At 39.6% G+C, this 22,983-nt stretch overlaps 1 protein-coding gene across 5 annotated transcripts in view; it reads left to right on the top strand.

Moving 5' to 3' along the window:
- The window catches only part of zgc:66433 (uncharacterized protein LOC321250 homolog), a 52,367-nt gene that overhangs the window by 14,871 nt on the left and 14,513 nt on the right, over window positions 1-22,983 (top strand). For 4 of the 5 annotated variants that reach the window (XM_046029864.1, XM_046029868.1, XM_046029867.1 and 1 more), the window contains 5 exons: window positions 14,274-14,356; window positions 18,080-18,254; window positions 19,542-19,668; window positions 21,369-21,509; window positions 21,609-21,668. In XM_046029864.1, the coding sequence (XP_045885820.1) occupies window positions 14,274-14,356; window positions 18,080-18,254; window positions 19,542-19,668; window positions 21,369-21,509; window positions 21,609-21,668 (586 nt within the window). Of the gene's footprint in view, window positions 1-8,017; window positions 8,108-14,273; window positions 14,357-18,079; window positions 18,255-19,541; window positions 19,669-21,368; window positions 21,510-21,608; window positions 21,669-22,983 lie in introns of those variants that run through there. The other variant, XM_046029865.1, reaches the window with a different exon arrangement.

The raw sequence follows: 22,983 nt of genomic DNA on the forward strand, positions 1-22,983 counted from the left end.
CTAAAGAAAGGCAACTCATCCTTGCACCCCCACCAACTCTTCAACCATCAAATGTACTGAACACTCAAAATTGTTTTTCTAGAAAATTCCAAACTGTCTTCTCTAACTGGAAAGACCTTATTTAGAAGTCATGGCTCGTCCATCAGGCACACAGTCTGGTCATTGCTGTACCAGCTAATGTCCTCTCGTGGACGTGGCCAGTAAAACTTGGTCCCATTCTTATGCATGCATTTCACTCTTGAATCATCTTTAACCTCCAGGATGATTCTAGTCACAGCAGCTTAATTTACAAGCTGACAAAATTGATGGTTGCCAGCAAAAAGTGACCCTGATCTGTGTTTTCCTGGGGAAAGTAAATTGCTGCTGCAAGAGATGGTGGAGGGTCAGTAGGGGGCATTTCTCCCTCTGGTCCGAATAAAAAAACTTTAAAATAAATCACAGTGACGGGGCACTGTGCTGTAGGAGATGCCATCCTCCGGATGAGATGTTAAACCAAGGTCCTGACTCACCGTGGTCATTAAAGATCCTGTGGCACTAGTAACAAGTAGGGGGTTCCCCAGTGTCCTGGCAAAATTCCCAACCTAGCTGTCACCATCTGGCCATCTGACCCCTCAATCAAGAACCCTCTCTCTTGAGAATCACTGTAAACTGTGAATGTGCTGCACGAGAATGGAAAGCTTGACAGGCATAACAACACTGACTGAAGGTATGAGGCTTACACAAAGGCTTAATTGGCCACAACACAATTAGTGATGCAACATGTTTGAATATTTCAAGCTATATAGAGACATTTTTTCCCACAGTAGGCATTTTGAACCTCGATTTAGTTGTAGCAAACTCTTCAGTGTAGATGGGAGTCTTAAAGCTGAGCACTTTCTCATCAGGCCCAATCTTCCCCCACTGTTTATCTGGTCCAACAGTCATTATGTACAGTAGGCTGAGTTTGTTCAGCAGGAAGGGTGATGCAGCTGTAAATGAATGTAGACTGTGCAGAGAGACTGATGAGAGTGTTCGGTCAGTTTCTGTCTTGAGTCCATGTAAGGCTTGTTGCTAAGAGCACAGCCCCCTTTTAAACAGGAGGGGAAAGGAGATGGAGGAGAGACAAAGGAAGGACAGCTGGAAGACAAGAGAAACCCCAAACAATTGTTTCTAAATTGTAACCAAACCTCAAGCGTTTTGGACGATAATCTTTACTTGAACAGGAATTTTACATCTGAAACTGACCGAGAATTTCAGCTTGGTTCAACACTCTTCCAGAGCTCAGTCACGTCCTGTCCCGTTTAGAAATAACGAAAATAAGGAGAAGATGTTTTTAGATGACTTCAGCTAATACGAATCTGAGGAATGACGAGATCAACAACATCATTGATCACAACAAATTTATCAGACGCTTGAGTGTTTTTTCCCTATAACTAGTCATGCTTTGACACTTTTAGTTATAAGACCCTGTTTGGGGCCAATCACTCACCATGTTGCGTTACCTTGCTTCTGTGGGATTACTACAGTACAAGTCCAGGTTAATATAGTCAGGCATGCTGGACTAAAAAGCTAAAATTTCTTTTGTAGTTTATCTGGGAACTTCTTTACAGTAGGCAGTCACTGGTTTTGTTTGTCACAGTGTATCACTGTTGTTGCGTGCAAAAAGCTCTGTTATAGTGTGGAGTTTGTTTTGTTTCCCATTTTCCTCTTTATAATTGCAGGTTTACATGATCCACGCAGGCTTGGACTCGAATCAAACCACATTTTATAACTCTGTGATTAACACAGATTATCGTTTTACTTCACCAGAAATGATTCTGCTCACATTTTGTTTCTAAATCTCAGTTAGTCATATTTTTCAAGCACCAAAGTCTCTCAGTTAAATATAAACCAGGGGGGCATCTGATAACCAAGGCAACTGTTTTAGTTGGCACTGATCCACTGTGATTCAAATCACTGATGTGCTGCATCATGCTGTATATAAAAGGTCATTGTAGTTCACTGTGTTCATTGGCTAAATACAATGTTAGGAATGTCAAGGTTCATGTATCAGGACAAAGTAGGTTAGATTCTTTACTTCTAGAGGGGTTTCCCCTTTACAAACAATCCAGGATGCACGTGCAGTAGGAAACACATTACCACAATGTCTTGATAGCTTGATTATGGACTTTTTCAGCATTTAGAAGTGAAGCAAATCTCTGGAAACCAGTCAAAATGCTGTTTACAGGTAAACTTCACCTTGCATTTTCAACATTCATTTGCCACACGCCTGTTACTGTCTTAGCCTGTCAGCTCTGGCTAGCTAACATGAGATATACTCTTGTGAGAAATGGCAGCTAGTAGCATTGATAATGCTAGCTGAGACTATACACAAGTTCTACAGGCAGTGAGAAATGAACTGAGTGTCCCAAAACATCAAACGGCAGCATGGGTTAAAAGCACAGAGGCCCCTTCCCTCTCACAAGTGTTAGCATTTTTAAAACTAGCATTCGCATAAAAAGTAACATTAGCATATACCGTACTGCTGCACAAGTTAAAACACATAACCTTCCTCATGCTGTATATTATATGTGTCAGAATGAAAATCCTGCTTTTTGAGTGAACAGATTGTATTGGCCATGTTAGATGCCATATAATCCATTCCGCAGCAGCACACTTGGTAGGTGGTACTTTTTTTTATGCATTTTAAAGCATGGGAAGTCAAAGTAACACTGACATTCTTTAGAGTTCAGGACTGAAATTTAATGAGTAAGTTCCTTAGTCACCGTCTCCTGCTGACCATGCAGGCATTGAATGGGTCAAGAGGAAATACCGCGGTTCTGAAGGCCATGTTCCCGGTTAGGTATGTGGGATTGGACGAGAGAAAGTGGAACAGACAAAGAAAGGGAGAGGAGGGATGCGGCGGGAGCTAAAAAGAATGAAGAGACAAACGGGGAGGAGGGAATAAAGAAATGTTGGTGTAGAGCTGTGTTATCTGGCCACATTCTTTATATATTTCTCATATCCTTATATGGCCCTTTGGTTCAAATTGAGCTCCTTCAAGAAATGGAGATGGGTTAGACAATAACAAAACAAATGTTGGGAGATGTTTTTTATGTGCTGTTCCCCATTAATGTTTTATTAGCTAACATGCTGAAAGACATGTGACATGATGGCATAAGGAAACAGCCTGACTGGACCCTGTACAGCGTTCAGTAGTTTATCACAGAATTAACCAAATCCAGGAAGAGCTACTTTCCTTTATCTGTAAATTAATGACAAAATCTGAATCCCTGATATGTTTGGATTGTTAAACATTGTAGTTTGATATATTGGAAAATAAACTTATATGCTTTCTTGCCAAGAGTCCAAATGAGAAGATTGACACCACTGTCATGTCACTACGCTGAAAATATAGCTAGAGCCAGCAGGTGCTTAGCTTAGCCTTACTTAGCTTAGCTTAGCATAAAGTACAGGACTGACAGAAAGTCTCAGGTAATAGTTACAGCACATAATTCTCGGTTGCACCGCTCATTATACATTTTGGTTGTGAATGATAAAGACGTGAGAGACATGGGCATCAGCCTGATTTGAACCTTAAATGTCTTCATTCTCTCAAGTACACCTCAGATTGCATATGGTTCGTATGTTATGTTGTGTACACACTTTTGAAGTTGACATGCATGCTTCTTATGTCTGTATATACAACATGTCTGGTTCATCTTCATCTGTACTCAGTGGCTCATCCCAATCACCCAAGTTTATGATTTCAGCTGACTGGAAAAATCATTCTCCTCCCTCGCAATTCTTTCTTGATTCGCTTCTGTGTTTCTCTCTTGCTCTCTGTGGAAATGAAAGGCTTGCGGCTCATCATAGACCCGCTAACCTCATATTACCGTGGCCAATTCATCTGCGCTCCCTCCGCTCAGCCTTTCGTCTCGTCTCGCTGTGCTGGGACTCAAGTTTGGGGCTTGTTTTTGTGTCTCAAACATGGGCCAGAGAAATTCTTGATTTCTCTGGCCAAGCATCTAAAAATAGGTCTTTGTATGGTCTTTTCAGGCTTTCCACATGTATTCTATGCCATGACCTTTTGTTGTCAATTTAAGAGACTGAATATTGTAGCCAATGTTTCAGTAGTCCAGATTAGTCCACTGAAACACCAAGGAACCATGACAGCAACCGTCAGCCTGAAGCATAATGTATGAGCATGTTTTCTAGATAAAACATGATTCTGCAAAGCATTTGAAACCCACTCTGATAGTATGTGAATGAGTAACCCTGCTTCAGGGGATGCATTGTACGGTAGAAAACAGAATTTCATTCATAAATTGTGTTAGCTCGTTCTGCTCTAACAGCTTTCACATGACCCAGGCTTAGCTCTGCTGTGTACAGCCACACGGCGATGGGTTTATTCTGTTACGAAAATCGTTAGTAATGTAATAATGTTATCTAAGGGAGAAAGCATTGTTAAGGTTTTTTGAACTACTCACAGTTAGAGCCACTGAAACTGCAGCAACGGACATCAGATTTTAGTGCTTAAGGTGTTCTACTCGATCTCAAAATATCTCAGTTGAAAGCTGATGTACACAGTATGTTTGTCCTTGTCCTTCTGCTACTGATTCTTTGTAAATCTCTGTGGTCCCTAATTGCTGTAGTAATGTAATCAGGTCCATATTAGCCCAGTTTAATGCTGGTGGTACAGAAGGATTAGGATGGGAGTGGAGTGGATTTGTGTCGCAAAAGCTCAAAGTCCAATATGGGCCTCTGTATTACTAGATTAGATTAGACCATTTTAGATAGACAAGAAGATACATGTGTCTGTATACAGAGACATCATTTACTTCTGAGGGGCAACAACCCTGTGGACAAAGTCTAGTTATTGTCATCTATGTTAATTTATACCCATCACTCACTGCCATGTTTATCTGAATTTCTCTTTAACTTACATTTATGCCATTTCCTCCCCTGCTAATCGGTAGGGTTCCTAGATGACGAGGGTTGTTTTCACTGTGCAGTTCAAGACACTGTTCAGTCCAGTGAAGGATTTGTGTTGGGACTCTGTTTTGTCTACATCAGCTGGACAAGACTTAGCTTACAGGCATGGTGTGTTAACTTGCTTGTGCTTATGCAAGCCTGATTTAGCACAGATGTAAGGACAAATATGGACATGTTTATCCTCAATCTGTGTATGCGTGTGTCAGAGTGTGTGCTTACTGTATGTGAGTGTTATAGAGGTTAATTAATCTGTCTAATAAAGGCAGACCTCCTACTGGTCTGAATACCTCTACATGCTAATCCATTGTTATGTCATGAGGCTGAAACACACGCTCTTGCTCTCCCTTGCTGGTTCTCTCTCTCTCTTATGCAGAGACACACACTTGCTAGCTTCCAAATAAAGTTAGCTTTTTCTCTGCTTTTTGGTCTTTTGTCCACACACAAAACAAACCTTTTTGTTTCTTCCTGGGTGAAGATTTGCGGAAATTCCATTTACAGTGTTGACGTGTAGACAGGGAAAATTGAGTTTGGGGCTTTTGATGAATGTGCGCTATTATCTCTTTTGTTTACATAGGGTGACATTTTGTGCAGGGGTAGACGTGGCCAAAACAGTCCTCTTTCTAACCTTACTAACAGGACTTTTAATATGTTTAGACCATCATGTACAACTCTTCTGCTATATTGAGGAACAGAGGCATCAGAATGGCAGGGTTTTCCAGAGTCAGTCCACCAACATAATCCCTCCCTTCTTCAACGCACTCTTGCCGGCATACTGGAAGTACATTTTTTCAGGCTTGATTGGCTAACATGGCTTTAGGGTTAGGCTAACCAACTGTCGGTTTGGCATCAATCATAACAATTACAACAAGATTGCTGTTGTGGTTTTGTATTTTATAAAATAACAAGTTGCGGTCCACAAAATGATGTAACTTGCACTTGTATATGAGAATATAAAGTAAAGAGAGCACGCCGCATGTTAAATGTTATGCTCAATCTTCAAGTGAAATATAATTTCAGTGTTCTGAGAAAAGACTTGGGGTTATAAGGTTGCCACACCCTCTGACATGTTAAACTGTAGGATTATGTTTTACTGCTTGTTTTAGGTTATGCACCAAATTTGGTTAACACAGCTATAAAATGCAATATTAGCTAGGTTTCTGAAGCCCCGTTCAGACATTGATTATGTAGCATTGCCGTCAAAGTGATTCCTTTTTGTCATTCTGACAGAGGTGACTTTTCATTAATGTTCCTTACAGGAGGAACAATTTCCCCCCGCTTGTTTCAGAAACTATTGGTCAGATTATTACTGTGGTTGTACAAGACTTTATTTGTTTACACCCATTTGCCCTGTGAGGGGACAAATAGTTTTATAGACAGATCTGATATCTGAAGAATCTCCTCAACAACTTAAAAGTTTTGCAGTGTTTCATAGTATATTTAACAGATTTTAATTTCTTTGTGCATAAGAGTTGAAGATTGAGATATTAGACGGAGGCAACAACACACACTTAATTTCTTTCTGGGCATCTCTACATGCAATACATATATGGGCATATCCCTGTATGGTGCATAGTGTGTCCATTGCCACTGGGCTCCATCTACAATGGATGAAAGCGTGTAAACTGCTGGATATACTGTACGTTGCAACCGCTGTTCTGGCTACAATGCAATCTGGATTTGAATTGTTAGTGCTGAAATATGATACACATTAAAGGACAATAATTAACAACTAGCCTACTTACTGCAGCCTCAGCTTTCTGACATAAAATGTCAGCAAGTTTTACTGCAGAGGTGCTGTATTGGTTTAAATTAGACTAGATACAGGTGCACCCAAGGGCGTCACTTTGTTTTGAAAAGTGGTGGGGACATATGGGCTCAGATTAGGGGCGTGATGATACACTTGGGTCACGAAACGTGACGATGCACAAGAACAAGACGAGAAGATTTTTAACACTATTTTGAAGAAATAGGAAATTCTGAAATATGTGACAGGAGCATTGAATACATGATTTCCTGCATTTTGGATACAATTTCTGCTCCAATTTATGGTGGAAATGTGTTTATTTATATAAAGGGAAACAAAAAATTCAGCTGGTAGGTGACAATTTATAAATATAAAAATATAACAGAATATAATGCAGTAATCAGCAGCTTGTTTTTTTAGCTTAAGTTAATTTCTTGGACAATGCACATGTGTTTCTTATGTATTTAAATTGCATTGCATGTTTTCCTGTTGTGCAAATAAACCTTTCTTCAATGCATATTCATTTGTTCATTAACATTTCTTGGTGCAAGCTATTTGAGAACATTTTTAACAAATGCTTTCAAAAAGTGATGGGGACAAAATCAGCCATTTCAAAATGTGGTGTCATCTCATCCCTGTGTAAATGACACCTATGGGTGCATCTAATAAACTGGTAACTCAGTGGACTGTAAAGATGTCTCAGAGCTGTAAACCAGTGATTCTAACAATATAGACCTGATTCAAAGTAGCAGCTCAGTCTGACTGGATCAGTATAAGATAGCTCTGAGCAGGCAATTAGTTGCAGTGTCCAATATAGTAATAACTGTGGATTACCTAAGGGCATATAAACTGAACTTGTAATCAACCATCATATTAAAACCGGATGTTTATATGAATAACAAAGAGATGAATTATACCAAGAGAGTATTGTTGCTGAGTCTTTTTCAAACCATTTGTTTGCTTATTCAATGTGGTGTGTGAGTTAAAAAAATTGTATCTTTTTACCATCTTTGGGTGACAGGAAGGCCTCTGTGTTTACTGTAAGTCTGTTTTCTCTTTTGTCCCTCCGTCCTAATATTCTTCTGTTTATCTAACTGACTTCTTTCCTTTCATTCTGCTCTTTCCCACAACCCCTCTCTTTGACCCCTTCTCTCCCTCTGTCTTGTCTTGTATAAGTGTATTCTCCTTTTTTTTTCTCTTGCTTTCTTTTAATTCCCTGTGCTCTTTATTTATGTGTTCCTTACTCATCCTCTCATCTATAATTCTTCCCCAGTCTTGTTGTTTCTCTCTTCTCTTTTCAAATCCATCTGTCTGCCCGTCTTCCTCCCCTTCCAACGTCATCCGTCCATCCTTCTCATAGATGAAACGGAGGATGTCACCATGGGGAGTTGGCTTTGGGATTGGCCGCAGGTCAGTCATTTTGACCTTTGACCATGAACCCTAACACTTACCTGTGATTTTAAAAAACACTTTTTGGGGCATTTTCCCTGCGCTGTATCAAAACCAATTAGCTTTCACAGCCCAGTTGCACTTTCCACAGAGTTACTGTCTTTTGACATCAGTTAGAATAAATTTTGATAAATACACTTGTTCGCTTTCTTACCAAGAATTAGAAGAGAAGATTAATACCACACTCATCTGTGTTAAGTATGGAGGGCGAGCCGGGAGTCAATTTGCTCACTGGAGCCTAGCTTAGCTAGTGTTAAATAGCTAAAGTACGACACTCCTCATAAAACAACAATTTGTTCCATTTCCATTTTTGATTATCTATGGAATAAACAAATGGGACACCATGTGTAATTTAGATCCTGTATACACGATCAAAAGCGTGACTTTTTCTACGCGGTTTGGCCGTTCGTCCACACGGAAACGCACACACAGGTCACAGAAACCAAAGATTTTTGAAAACCCCTGCCAGGGTGAGTTTTTGCACGCTGTTATCTGCTGTGTTTGTTGTCAGATTGTGCGCCACTGCCTCCTTTGTTTACAATTTTATTAGGCTCCGATTGGTCAACATGGCTTTACAGTTAGGGTCATATCGCCGCCTGGTTTGGCATGCTCTTGAGAGTGCTTGATTTCATGTAGGTGGAGATTTTTTTTTTTTTTTTTAAATGAAGGAGGAAAAATACTGATTATTAAAATACCCATGTACGTGTGGACTAGGCCGTAATGAGCCTTAGAGGTGTAACTTTTTAAACTTTGGACAGAGCTAGATAGATTTCTCCCTCTGCTTCAAGTCTTTATGCTAACTTAAGCTAACATTCTCCTGGCTTCAGCTCCGTATTGATCTTCTCATCTTATCTCGATAAGAACCTTAATAAGCCTATTTCCCACAATTGAACAATTGGCAACTGTAATATTTCCAGTTATTAATTCATTGGAAAACATCTCACTAAACTCAGACTTTATATACTTTATATACTTCTATGTATTCAACTATCAAACAGCTTAAATTTTAGTTCACTTCAAAATATCAATGCCTTTGCATATTTGCACAATGTGATATGTTCAGTTTTCTCACCCACTGTTAGAACATGTATTCCTTTGATGGTGTTATTGGGTGTTGAGACTGGTTTCCCTTCTCTCCCTGACACTTCGTTGTTTCCTGAGTTTATATCATAGACAACATACTATATGAATGCCTGTGTTTATCTGTTAGTTTCTTTGTGTATCCATCTGTTTCCTAGAGATGTTATTAAGTGTGTATTGTGTGTGTGTGTGTGTGTGTGTGTGTGTGTGTGTGTGTGTGTGTGTGTGTGTGTGGGGTGAACTCTTGGCTGCAGTGTCTTCCTGTGGCATCAGACAGGAAATGGATCAGTCCAGCCCAGTCAGCTCATAACAACAACCACAACAACAACAACAGCAACAGCAGCGTGTGTCTTTGATTGTGGTGTGATGCCATGATGCGAGTATCAAAATAATGTAAATATAGTTAGTTGAAGGTTTATTAAAGAAGTGATCTCACAGACTGGTACAATTTTGTTCAGTTGCTTCTCTTTCTGCTGTAGACGATGAGAAATGTAAAGGTGGAGACGAAGATGTTTCTTATGACTTTAAGAAGTCTTCAGATGATGATAATAGCTCATGTTTATGTAATGGTAATACTGACGAAAGCCCCTAAGCATGTCAACAAACCCTGTGGAATGTTCCATGTGTTTCTATAATACAAACTCACTGTAAACACAGTTGACAAGAAGCTCTCCAGCCCCTTGTCTTAATGGAGAGAAAGAGCCTGTTGACATTAGCAAACGTGGGAAACATGGCTGTCTTGTAAACTTTCTAAAAAACAATTGAAGACATTACAAAATTTCTCTACCATATTATAGTGTTTTGCAAAAATGATCCCATCTAAAAGTCGACTTACTAGCTTTCATGAAGCTATCAACCAAATCACGTGGTCTTCATCAGCAGATGCCAAGGACAGGGGTCTGTTGACAACTTAGCAGGCGTTATGATGCTATCCTTATTACTGTCAAATTCCCATGGTTCTCATCTGCATTGGCCTACGGTTAAGCAAACTATTTTTGCAGTTTGATTCTGGGGTCATCAGTTACCCTATAACATTATTGCTAGAGCTTTGTAATTTTAAGTAGCTGGTATAGTCAATTGGTGTTTTGCTCAGAGTTTCTTTCTTCTAAAGGAAAACAAACCTTACGATGAGAATACTTTTAGAAATTCATGGCTAAAAGCCTTATTTTCCCTTGAATGTAATCTATTGTTCAGTTTTAGTGTCAATGAATTGTGTTTAATATGTTCCTTTGTAGGTTCTTCACTTGCCACACATTTTCATGAGATTTTACACGGTTATATACACAGTTTATGGTTTTCTCCAACATGACATCCCATAGGAAAGCAAAATCCAAGATGAGATCTCATAGTTGTTTCCTTCTTTTCTCCTAGACACAAATGAGCTGCTTTTAATACCAAGGTGAGACCAAAGGCCTTTTCTTCCACTTCTCAAATTCATCAAAACAAGAGATCTCTAACTGATCTTAAATAAGTCTAATTTAAGTCTCCTGAACATTGGACCATGAGATCAGAGAAAGAGCTCAAAGAAAACTCAGTTATGACTCCTGGGATCTCATGATTCTTCTCAAATATGTCTCAGTTTTCTCATATTGGCCTCAGGAGCAAATAACTCATCTCTGTCTTACTCTGATCAAAAGATGAGATTTACAGTATCTTAAATAACCGTTCAATTCTGTTTCAGTCCAGAATGTGGATCAGAAAAAAAGCTCCAAGATATTTCTCAGTTTTGTCTTAGTGACCCCACTTAGGGGTTATTTTACTCAAGTACTTTACTTACATTAAATGTTGAGGTTGAGTATTTTCTTTTTATGGGGGTTTGTACTTTTACTCCCCTTAATTTCAAATCCTTATTGTATTTATTGTTAATTATCTGTTACAAGTTACTGAGAAAAATAAAATAAATTTTGACATTGAAAATAATGCACTTTCATATGTCATGTTTTCCAATTTGTTAAGGTAGTCACAGCCAGCATAACTGGAACACCCAATACTTTGAAATGATGTTTAGAGATTAATTCATTAAGGACCGAATGCATGCAAGAACTGAGATACAACATGTATCTGTCATACAGAATAAGAACATTCACTATGGAATACTTTTATACCTTTTACTTGAGTAGAATTTTGAGGACTTCAAATGTGGATATGGTATTGCTCTATAAAGACAATAAGTCCTACATTATTGCTTTCATCTGGATGGCAGAAGCAGGGTTCAAATTCAGCTCAGGGAAATCCTCCAGCACAGTAATGTGATACAATCAAGCTCATGAACATCTCCCCAGAGCTCCCTACAGCTTTTTAGGAGCAATAAGCAAGACATTAATGAACTCAAAAAGATACAATGATCTCATGAATGAATGATGAATCTCATCTGTTACTTTCATTTATCCTATTGCAATCTCTATTCAGTATCCATTTGTCTTACCTAAGTCTCAAAACCGCAATCTCATCCTTTTCTCCTAAGGGGTTTTAGGAGCAACAATTCAGATTGGAGTGATCTCAAAAAGATATACTATTGAGATCTTAGTGTTTTCTCAAGAGTTAAAGAAAAGACCATTCTGAGCAAAAGATTTTTCCTCTGGGATGTCACTGTTGCCATAGAAATATATTGAGGGAAAGGAGATTGATTTAGTGAAACTACCAGCGTGCGTAGTTAACAAACCTCAACACTGTATCAGCAGGTTCCCGGTTGTAATAAGGAAGTGGAAAGCTTGTTTGGAATGAAAAGCTTGTTTGTTCTTAAACAAGACTCAAAAAAGCTTAAGAAGTGCTAGCCATGCTAGCGGCTCTGTGAGAGGGTGCTGAGCTAAGTGCAAACATCATCACGCTAACATGCTCACAATAATAATTTTAACATGTTGATGTTTAGTAAGGATAATGTTTACTGTGTGTCACCATCTTATTTTAGCTTGTTAGCATGCTAATAAGCTAAGTACAAAATATTGCACTGGATGCCTGTGTGTGTGTGTGTGTGTATATATATGTACATTTCATGGCAATACATCCAAAGTGGATCGACTCACCAACATGAGAATAACGTGAAATTTCTGTTACTAGAAAAGTGAAACATTTAGTTTTCACTGTTCTTTCGACCTGTTTCCACTCTATGTGATATTGAACATCTACCTTGTAGTAGCCCTTCACAGCTGTTTTGGAGGCTGGGTGGTTGCAGGCTTGTTGTTATTAATGAAATGTTCCCGAGATACTTTAAGAGAGCACTCCCATCTCTTCCTCCCCAATCCTATTCTCATGAAACTCGCATAGATTCCATGAAAGTGACTGGACCAAATGGAAGGTGACATAGCCACAACTATTCTGAGATATCAGTTTACTGAAAATCCATATCAGGAATGACTCAGCTTCCTGCCAAACTACACAGGAAATCTTGTACATAAAGTGCATAGCTAATTTGATTTGAGACTAGAATAGGGAGTAAAACTTGGTGAATTAATGGGCCCTCTGTATGAGAGAGCAGCTAACTGGTTCAACATGCTGGAGCTGAACTCTCACATGGCCTCTTGCTTCCTGTATGCTGCACATGGCATAATAATGGTCTTGTGAAATAAAGTCAAGTGACTCAAAAAGACACAGGAGATTTGTGATGATGATCACTTTACAATTTTATTTCAATTTTGAAGTGCGTCCAATATTGACCTCTGATACTGTTGTCTCACAGTAAAGGTGAGCAGCCAGAACGTAGTGACCTCCATGCTGCTGCACAATGAGAGCAATAACAAGAAATCAGTTAGTAATGTGCTTTCACCTCTGTTTGAGTTTGTATTAGGGGTTGCTGGGCATCTGCTGGTGCTAAGACGTGAATGTTTCAGCAGCCAGAAGTGGATGATGGCAGAGCAGAACACTGGAAACATAGCTGAGATGCCTCTGTTGAGTTTGTTTGGATTGTAGAGAAGGATTGGACTGGAGATTGGATTTAGATTGGACTGAAGTGTAGCACAAGGCTTTTAAGGAATGAAGGAACAGAACAATGCTCATGCATTTAGGAGTTTATCCAACAGGTGTTGAAATGATTTTATAAAGCAGTGGCTTGTTAAAGCCGACTATGTAATCCTTCAAATGAACTTGTTCTGTCTGTGTAGTCTTTCTGTGGTTTCAGATTTTGCCATTCACTTGTGCCAAGTCACTTTTACTGGCAGTCACGACACTCCACAATGGAACTTGAATCACGTTGTAATCCAGCGAGCCTGATCACATAGCAAGTGGTCAGGCTGGCATATGAGCAATATAAGGAGATAGAGGCAGATTAAAATAAAGACACAAAATGACTGAGCCGGGGGTGTGAGCGTATCCAAATTAAATGCTCTGTATTTGTGTAGCGCCTTTCTAGTCTTTTCGACCACTCAAAGCGCTTTTACACTACATCTGCATTCACCAGTCATACACTAAGCTTAAGTGCTCAAACAGAAACTAACATTCACACACAGGCGGAACAGCTGTCAGGTGCAATTCGGGGTTCAGTATCTTGCCGAAGGGCACTTCGACACAGGGGGAGCCGGGGATTGAACCACCAACCTTCCGATTAATGGCCAACGCGCTCTACCTCCTGAGCCACAGCCACCCCAAATCAAAATTTTGTTCAATTTAGATATTTCTACACACATGGCACAGCAGCAGTCAGGATCTAATGGTTAATGACAGATTAGCTGTAACACAGAGGTTCCACGTTTATCCATTTAAATCTTTTGGAATAAAGCAGCTGTCCTCAGGATGAGCCCTTTTACCAAATTCTAAATGAATGATTGATTCCAATAAAACACTTGGGGATTTAAGGTTTTATTTAATCTTCCCATCTTCCTAAATTAAATTGGTTATATGCATTATTGTCAGGAAAGCATGAGCATCCTCCGTTGCCTTGACCTCTTTTGGAATCTCTGTGTATTGTTGGTATTGTACAGTTCACTGATATTGTGCTGTGCTGTATTGTGCAAACAGTATAAATCCATCCAATTAGTCATGTTATCATTAAAATATTGCCCAGATGTTTTTATGAGGAACAGTTCTGCTCATCCGTCTCTCTCCTGTCCCACAGTAGTGACAGCGCTGCCATGGCATCAGGACCTCCAGATGTGATGGCCAATCAGGAGGCTGCTGAGGTCGTGGAAGAGTGCTCAGGTAACAATTTGATTAAATGTTCAGTTTAAAGGTTTTTATGAGGTTTCAGTGAAGAAAGGCACTGTATATGTAATAATGTATAATATTACATCCTATCAAACATTGTGTTCTTTGACCTTTTCTGTGGTTTAAATATAAAGAATTGTCAAGTAATTTTCCCCCCACAATATCAAAAAATGTCATGATAAATTGACGTGGAAACCAGCTAATTTAGAGCATCAATAGAACCTCCATCACGTTTACACTCCCTCACTTTCAGTTTCATTCAAATACTGACAAAAGTTCTGGCCAATGTGACCACAGCCATGAAGTGCAAAGTTTGCAGTTCATTCATGATGTGGAGATGAAACGTCTCACAAAGTATATTAACAAAACTGAATGTTTCTAGCTTTTGAATTTCAAAATTTGGGACACCCCTCTATATTCTGTCACCGGGACCTAATTGCAAAACTGTTATCTTAAACTGGTTTCTCAGGAATTGCAGTTTCTACCTAGGACAAAAATTAAAAAAAAGTACTTTAGTGTCAGAATAGGGTGGATAGTGGTACATAGAATTGGACATCATATCCGCAACGAGATTTTGTACACACACACACACACACACACAAACACAGCAGGGTAGATCACGCCGGCATTAACAATCTAGATCTCCTTACTGCTGTTGGCAGGAAATGAAGGAAGAGAGAAAGCTATCATCATCTCTTACTCATATACAGGCGCACACACAAACAAAACACAGATGCACACTGTCTATACAGATGGATAGCACATTATGCTGCTGATATAATGGGAACAAGGAAGAAGTGCATCGGGAGGTCAGAGAGCTGTCTGTGTGGGTAAAGCCACAAGAGGAAGTTTAACCAAAGTGCTGTTGGGAACACAACATGAGCACACGTCCACAGTCCAACTATGTGGACTAGATTAGGTCTAAACAAAACTCTTTGATTCTGATATTTAAGAGACAATTTGTGTTGATTGTAGCAGGAAGCTAGGTTTGGTAATTCACTTCTGTTCGACTCACATGGGAGAGCTGAACGTAAGGCGTGGGGTCTGCATGACTCCGCAGATCATTGAGTCAGTCATGTCCATCTCAGTCCTTTAAATAGAAATGATACAAGTTTGGCCCTGCTCCCTTCTTCCTTTAATTCCGTTCTCTTTAGTTATACATAAGAATACACTGAAGACCTTTCATCCTCTCCCCACCTTCCTCCTCCTCTCCTCCTTGATCCTCCTCTCCTTGTAGTGAATACAAAACGTTTCACTCCAGCTCTCCTGACAATGACCCAAAAACAATGCAGACAGTTCTTTTTCTACATTTTGTTTTAGGTTCCCTTCTCCTCCTCTTTCTCACTCTGTCCATGACATTGTTTCCCTGTCAAAGGTCACCATCTTCTCATTGTGCATGCTGAGGTCAGTTCCCCCTAAAATTGACCTTAAATTCCCATGATGCTATTTTAAGTGTGTGTGTGTGTGTGTGTGTGTGTGTGTGTGTGTTCATGTTTGCAACTGAAAGAATGTATATTTGGAAATAACAGTATGATAGACATAGACCTTAGACCCACAATGGCCAGAGAGCTCCACTGACCTTCCATTGAAGCAGTGGCCTTTTTCACTTGAGTGCAGACCTTTAATGTAATACTGTATTGTGCCTAAAATAGCACAATAAATAGCACTGTCGGCTGGTGTTTCCCTCTGATTTTTCTTCTTGGCAGTGCAGAAAGGCCTCGGAAGCGTCATCAAAAGCAGGTTGGAAGCTCCTCAAATAAATATAGCAGTTCACATTAAGGTCCAGACAAAAGAGAGGGGAATGTGCAGCCAACATTTCTTCACAGAAAGTGTATGAAAAGTGACTGTCTTCTATGTGTGGTTTGATGGTAGCTCATCACAATTGTGCTGCAGCTGCTATATTTAGCACTCTATGCAGAAAAGAAAGACTTGTAGTTCATTTTTGTGACTTTCTTTTTGTGATTTTTTTTTTTATTTTGATATTTATCAAAAACACACACCAGATCTCAAAAGAAAAGAAAGCAAGATGCTTATATGTGCATGTGACATGAAATGTAAAATCTATAACATAAACGTAAACAAGCTAAGTCATTTAGTGACGCGCTTTTTAGCAAACTATCCAGAAATGTTAAGCTTCTTGGCCCCGGTACCAGGTTTAGATTCTAGACATTTTTCAGCTGTGATTAAGCTCCAACCAGAAAGTGTATTTTTAGAGAAAGAGAGGCAATGCTCAAGGATTCCCCACAGGGCGAAGAACAAAAATGACACAGCTAGTGTTAAAATAATTGTGTCTCTTCTAAAGCATTTTTAGAGCCCAGGGATGTGAATTCTCAAAATAGTTGGATCACATTGTTTTACTCCCGGCTTCTTCTTTGTTCACAGCTCCTTTTTCCTGTGTTTCCCTCTGGACAGTGTTGAGACACAAAACAGTCTCTGGGGATTAACATATCTGCACGATGGGACAGTATATCCAAATATTTCTCCACTGGAGATGCTCCAAATTAGTTTTTGTAACCGTGAGGATGTGTCAGCCTGTGGTGTGTCTATGACTTTTGTCTGTATTGCAATGTTCATTTACCTACTCAAGTCAGAGGTCATGTAGTCCTGCATTATGCATTATGCAATGCTTGATGCTATTAAGCTATACTGTTGTCTTGCACTGAGAGAGGGTAGATGCAGAATAATCTATGACCATTTTTAAAAGAGAACGACAATGTAGCAATGCTTCAAAATTGATGCCGCAGAATCAGAGATATTGTTATCATCAATATGTTTCTTATTCCACACTTTTTTGTCACAACCTGGCACCTACTTTAGCCACGCATGTATTTGGCCACGCTATGCTGACCTGATGGATGGCAATTTTGGTTGGTCAGTTGTCCACCGCTTTGGTCCACATTGATTCTCAACTACTATTAGATGGGTTCCCATAAAAGTCAGATCATGTTCTGACATTCATGTTCTCCAGAGGATGAATCTGGCAATTCCTTGACTTTTCTTCTAGCGCCACCAGCAGGTCAAGGTTTTTTGTCACAATACTGCTAAAATACCAGCTAAACGAACTACATTCCCATCAGCCTCAGCTGCCCTTTGTGTTTAGTTCTAAGTAGCGCATGTTGGCATGCTAAACTGATAAACTAGGATGTAGAATATGATAAACATGTTGAAAACAGCATGTTAGCATAATAACGCATCATGGGCACATGCATATATCTTTCTACTCATCTGATTTGAGTAGAAAACCAAATATTGAGAAAACCAACAGCTCTGCTGAAAGTGAGACAGAGGGAGGACCAGTGAATATTCTGGATGAGCGCCTTGCTGACTGAAAGCAGTGAAAGCAGTTTGTAGCTGTTTAAGGAGTCATAAAAGAGTTGTTGAGTTTTTCCACTATGGTGCTAATGGAGCTGGACTCACTGGGGGGGAGGGTTTACAAGCAGAAGAGTGTGTGTTTGTGTGTGTGTCTTTCTCTATGTCTCTGTGTAAACACTCATCTGTCGGTTGCGTGGTTTCTCTTGGGGTGCCCACCTGAGGGCCAATTGCTCAAACTAGAGTTCTTATTAAGGGCTGTGTGTAAAGATGCTGTGTGTGTAATTTTCTGATTAATATATCACTGTGCCTTTTGATGATTCACTGTAGTGCCATCAGTCGAATATAACTGTAAGGGGGGTTACGCCAGTTTCTTTAATTTTCTTCCTTCTTCATTCGTTTTCACAGCAAAGAAGAAGTCCAAGTTCCAGACCTTTAAGAAATTCTTTGCCAGGAAGAAGAGAAAGGATCCACCAGCTGCAGGAGCGGAGGCGGGGCTTAAAGCCAGCCAGTCCAGCGACAATGTCAGCAAAACATCCGAAAATAACACGCTCACTCGATCAGAGAAGGATAAGGGCTCTGGGTAAGATCAGACACACATGTTAACTGCAACACCTTTATTGAAACATTGATCCTGTTACATACACATAGTAAAGTACCTGTCAACGGGACTATGAAAAGGATAAAATTCTTCTATGTGGTTTATTGGGGAAATGTTTGTGTTTTGGAACCACTTAGTAAATGCACTTTGGACGAGCTGAAAAGCTAATTTCATTATAGTTAGTTATTTGCTAGAAAAGGTTTACAGAATGCCTCGTCTAAACATTTCTGTTTGGACTTTAAACTGGCATCATCGTTTCTAAACTGAGCATCGTAATGGATCTGACAGAGTTATTCTGATGACTCAAATGACTTCCATGGCAGCAGTTTTGCTGTACTTACAGCACATTTTTGCCTTTCATGCTAATCTATTATTGTTTCCCTCATAATTGGAGTCATGTCAGAGGAAAAAAAAGCCTTCATTTGGTCCAGTATGGGACACTGAAACCTAACCTAATTAAATGTTTTTTGGTGGGCTGGCAGATCCCAAAGGTGAGTTGACTGACCCCAATGAAATAAGAGTCCAGTAAAGTTATATATTGGGAATATCTACTTGTTTTTTCAGAGATATCCCTTAATCCGCTAGTATTTTATTAATCACCACTTATTGAACACCACAACAATTTTTATGGGGCTCACCTTAAAACAGAGCCACTGATAGAAGATGCCAATTAAAAGTTTTCATTTTTGATGCACGCCAGTATTATGTTTCTACCCAAATTGTTGGCATTCCTCCACCCATTTAGATGAATATCTCCTGTTGTGTGAAAAGGAGAGAGATAATTTAAGAAAGGAAGATCATGTTTTAACATCCATCTCCCGTTCTTTCTCAGTCGAGGCTCATGGCTTCCTGTTTTTGTACCAAGTAGTTGAACGTGTCTTCCTGTGGATAGTCCTAATTTCCTTTTGTTTTTCTAAGTGGTGCCACTTCCTGCCTTGTCTACTCTTGACTTTTGCTCAGTGTCACAGGATATATCTACTCCAATTTTATTGAAGGTTTTCTGTGTTCCTCCTCAGAATCATTAGGGGAGACATGACAATGTAGTTGGACAACAAACAAAAAACAGGAAAAGAGAATATCGATTTATGATATTCATTCATAAAAAGGCCGAAATAAAATAAATAATACTAGTGTGATAAACAACCCTTACCACTGTTGGTCATTGGTTTTTTGAGGCCTCATAACATCCAGTTATTTTTATTTTGTTTTAGAATCTGTGAAACATCACTTTATGCTTTGTTTATTTTTTCTTCTTCCTGTTTCCCAAAGGTCAAAGATCAGCCTGGGCAGCAAGGCCTTGTCACATGACTCTGTCTTTGTTTCGGACTCATCGGAGGCCAACGAGCCTCTGGGGGCATCACAGGACAGCATTCATGGGAAAGTGAAATCTCTACAGGTAAATACACATTCAATAGTCTACCTCCTCTCTCTTTAGTTTGAGATGCTTTTCAACCAGAGGAGCCATGTGTGAGCTCCTGTGTCAACGAAAGACTCCCCTGAGAAAGATGGAGGATGCCGCAGTGACCCTGACCACTGACCTAGCAAAAGAAAAGAGGATTTGACATGTTTATAAGGAATAACAAACAAATGAAGACTCTCGCTGTTTGGGAGTGAGAATGTCTACGACCCTGTGCGGTGTTCAGCTGTCATACGCAGTACTTATCAATAAAGGAGTTGATAGGGAGAGGCTAATTTGCTTTATATTTAGTTAGTATATTTAGTCAGACCGGCATAGCTGATGTACTGTATATATGTAGAGGTTAAAACTGAAGTGTCGGTCAAAGCCCAGCGAAGGAATGGATGATGAAAAGAAAAGCAGACAGACTGAACAAATGTCTGTCACAACAATGGTCTAAAACGGGAAGACATGAGACCCAGACTGACGGACTGACCTCCAGTTAAACTGCTCCACTAAGCTACCTACAGGGGAGTGAGAATTAAACAGTTTCTTAAGGGGATTTGCTAAAAAGGAAAACTTTCTCCTGTAGCTGAAATACAGAGAATGTTTTTCAGAAAGTGAGAGAGCAACCACGCAGAGTGTACAAGAGGCCGACAGATAGACAGAAAGACACAGGTAATGATAATAAAACAATAAAACTGCACAAGTATGTGCATTAGATAGAAATAAGACTTTGAGAGTAAAGTAAAAACACTGATTTGCATAAACTGAATTTTCCAATGGAAGAAAAGCCAATGTTATTTTCCTGACCTTAATCCTCACTCTGAGCTGGGCTTCCTGTTTGATAAGCAGACTGAGGTAGTTCCAGAGCCTCAGATAAACACACTATGTAAGGATCAATGTAAGGATTTGACATGCTAATGGCTTTGCTAGCATATCCTATAACAGTTGTGATACTGAGATATTCACTCATAAAATGGGCAACACACAAGTATGAGGGAAAAGAATACAGGAAGTGCCATCCTAACCTTTTTTTTCTAACGTTGGCGTGTTTGCCACATACCTGAATTATTTACTTTTTTTAAAATCCTAAATCAAGTCATATTCATGTGATGTTATCTCACAACAGAAATATAAATACATATGTCTGTAACTCAACACTTCAAACTGTAATATACTAATCTAAAATCAGAATTAGCAATAAACTCAACTTCATGTACTAGCAAGTTGAGCTCTCCAACACAACTGCTAACGGTGAGATAGGCCATGACCTTACATTATTTATGTACTGGGATTGTGCCAACATCGAGCCCGGTTAAAGAAAAGCTACATTGTCCAGTATTTGTTCTGCACCTGAGTAAATGAGTCCTTGAGTGACTTGTTACAGGGCAACACGTAACAGGCAGATACCAAGTCTGTTAGTTTGAGTTTCTGTGATACCTGCCCCCCCGTAACACTCTCTCACACACACACACACACACACACACACACACACAATCACACGGTCTAAAATAAACACTTTCTCTCTTGAGTGCCAGTTGACTGTTCTCACAATTAATTCTCTGTTAATCGTTTTTTACACTTGTGAGGATTTTTGGGCTGTAAAAGCAGGGAGACTAGTATGACAAGTGTGGATGTGTTTCCAGGTTTTTAGATCTACATAGATGATGTAACATAAACTTTTTTTTTTTCTGTAGCTCCAGCTGAAGCAGGCCATCAGACTGGGCTCTCCTCCGTCCCTCATGTGTGTGAAGAGAGCAGAAGATGTTGGAACCATGTCTGAGGATGACGGCCTGCCCTGTAGTCCACCAGAATACACAGCACCTCACACGGTCATGGTAACACATATTATTGAATATTGGCTCAATCTGTAGTCCACCTGAATGCTACAGACGGACACTGTTCTTCTTATTCTTTCCTCTCTCTGCATCTCTCAGAATCAGGCTCAGAGGAACAGCTCCATCAGCCTGGAGGGAATAGACAGTGATGATGACCAGGTAAACAAACACTTAAAGGTTTACGCTATCTGTAGAGGCTTAGCTCAAGCTTTAAGCCCCTGAGGTGCTTGACGCACTTGTTTCTTCTTTGAGTAATGAAAGTGCAAGTCGTGTTTGCTGTAAAAACCACTGGTTTCATTTATTTCAATCAACTCTCCCTTGTTTCTTCAGACAAACTTTGCCGTATATATGTAGATGTGTAGTGGTGTGTGGTCAAAAACTGTCTGTTCTTTCAGGTAGCACCCGAGGAACCAAAGATTGGTTCCTATTTATACCGAGAGCGCTCATTGGCTCTATTATCAATTTAGCATTGCTCCTATAATGTTGTCAGACACTTTTTTTAAAATTGTTTTTAAAATTAAATAATATAAATCAATGCTGCAGAAATGGAGATACAATGTTATTTATTCCATGCGTTCTCAAAACATGTATTATCCACAATGCAACTCAACAGTTTGGTCCGAGATTTGGGTGTGTTATTCTAGTATAGCAGCTAATATGACTTTAAACCGTTAGCCATAAGCAGAGTTGGAGAGCGGACAATAGAGGTCTGGTAAACGCGACACAAAAGGCTTTAAACAACTTTTTTCACATAATCACACAACTGCCCTCAGAAACAAGATTGAATCCACAACTTCTAAACTCAAACACATGGTGCTATTGTAAAACAAATAGCCTTGTTGTAGCGGTGGTAAATGATGAGTAAATTCCCCCCCGTCACCAGCCAAACAGCCATTCAAGTCATCTCGTGGTGATGTATAAAGGCCAGGAGGAACCTTCTGACTGTGTGAGTGTGGTGGCTTAGTGTGATTGTGACATACAGTGGGTACGGAAAGTATTCAGACCCCTTTAAATTTTTCACTCTTTGTTTCATTGCAGCCATTTTCCAAAAATCAAAAAAGTTCATTTTATTTCTCAGTAATGTACACTCAGCACCCCATCTTGACAGAAAAAAACAGAAATGTAGAAATTTTTGCAAATTTATTAAAAAAGAAAAACTGAAATATCACATGGTCATAAGTATTCAGACCCTTTGCCGTGACTATCATATTTAACTCAGGTGCTGTCTATTTCTTCTGATCATCCTTGAGATGGTTCTACACCTTCATTTGAGTCCAGCTGTGTTTGATTATACTGATTGGACTTGATTAGGAAAGCCACACACCTGTCTAGATAAGACCTTACAGCTCACAGTGCATGTCAGAGCAAATGAGAATCATGAGGTCAAAGGAACTGCCTGAAGAGCTCAGAGACAGAATTGTGGCAAGGCACAGATCTGGCCAAGGTTACAAAAAAATTTCTGCTGCACTTAAGG

The sequence above is a fragment of the Micropterus dolomieu genome, linkage group LG19, assembly GCF_021292245.1.
Source record: "Micropterus dolomieu isolate WLL.071019.BEF.003 ecotype Adirondacks linkage group LG19, ASM2129224v1, whole genome shotgun sequence".
Classification (NCBI taxonomy): Eukaryota; Metazoa; Chordata; class Actinopteri; order Centrarchiformes; family Centrarchidae; genus Micropterus; species Micropterus dolomieu.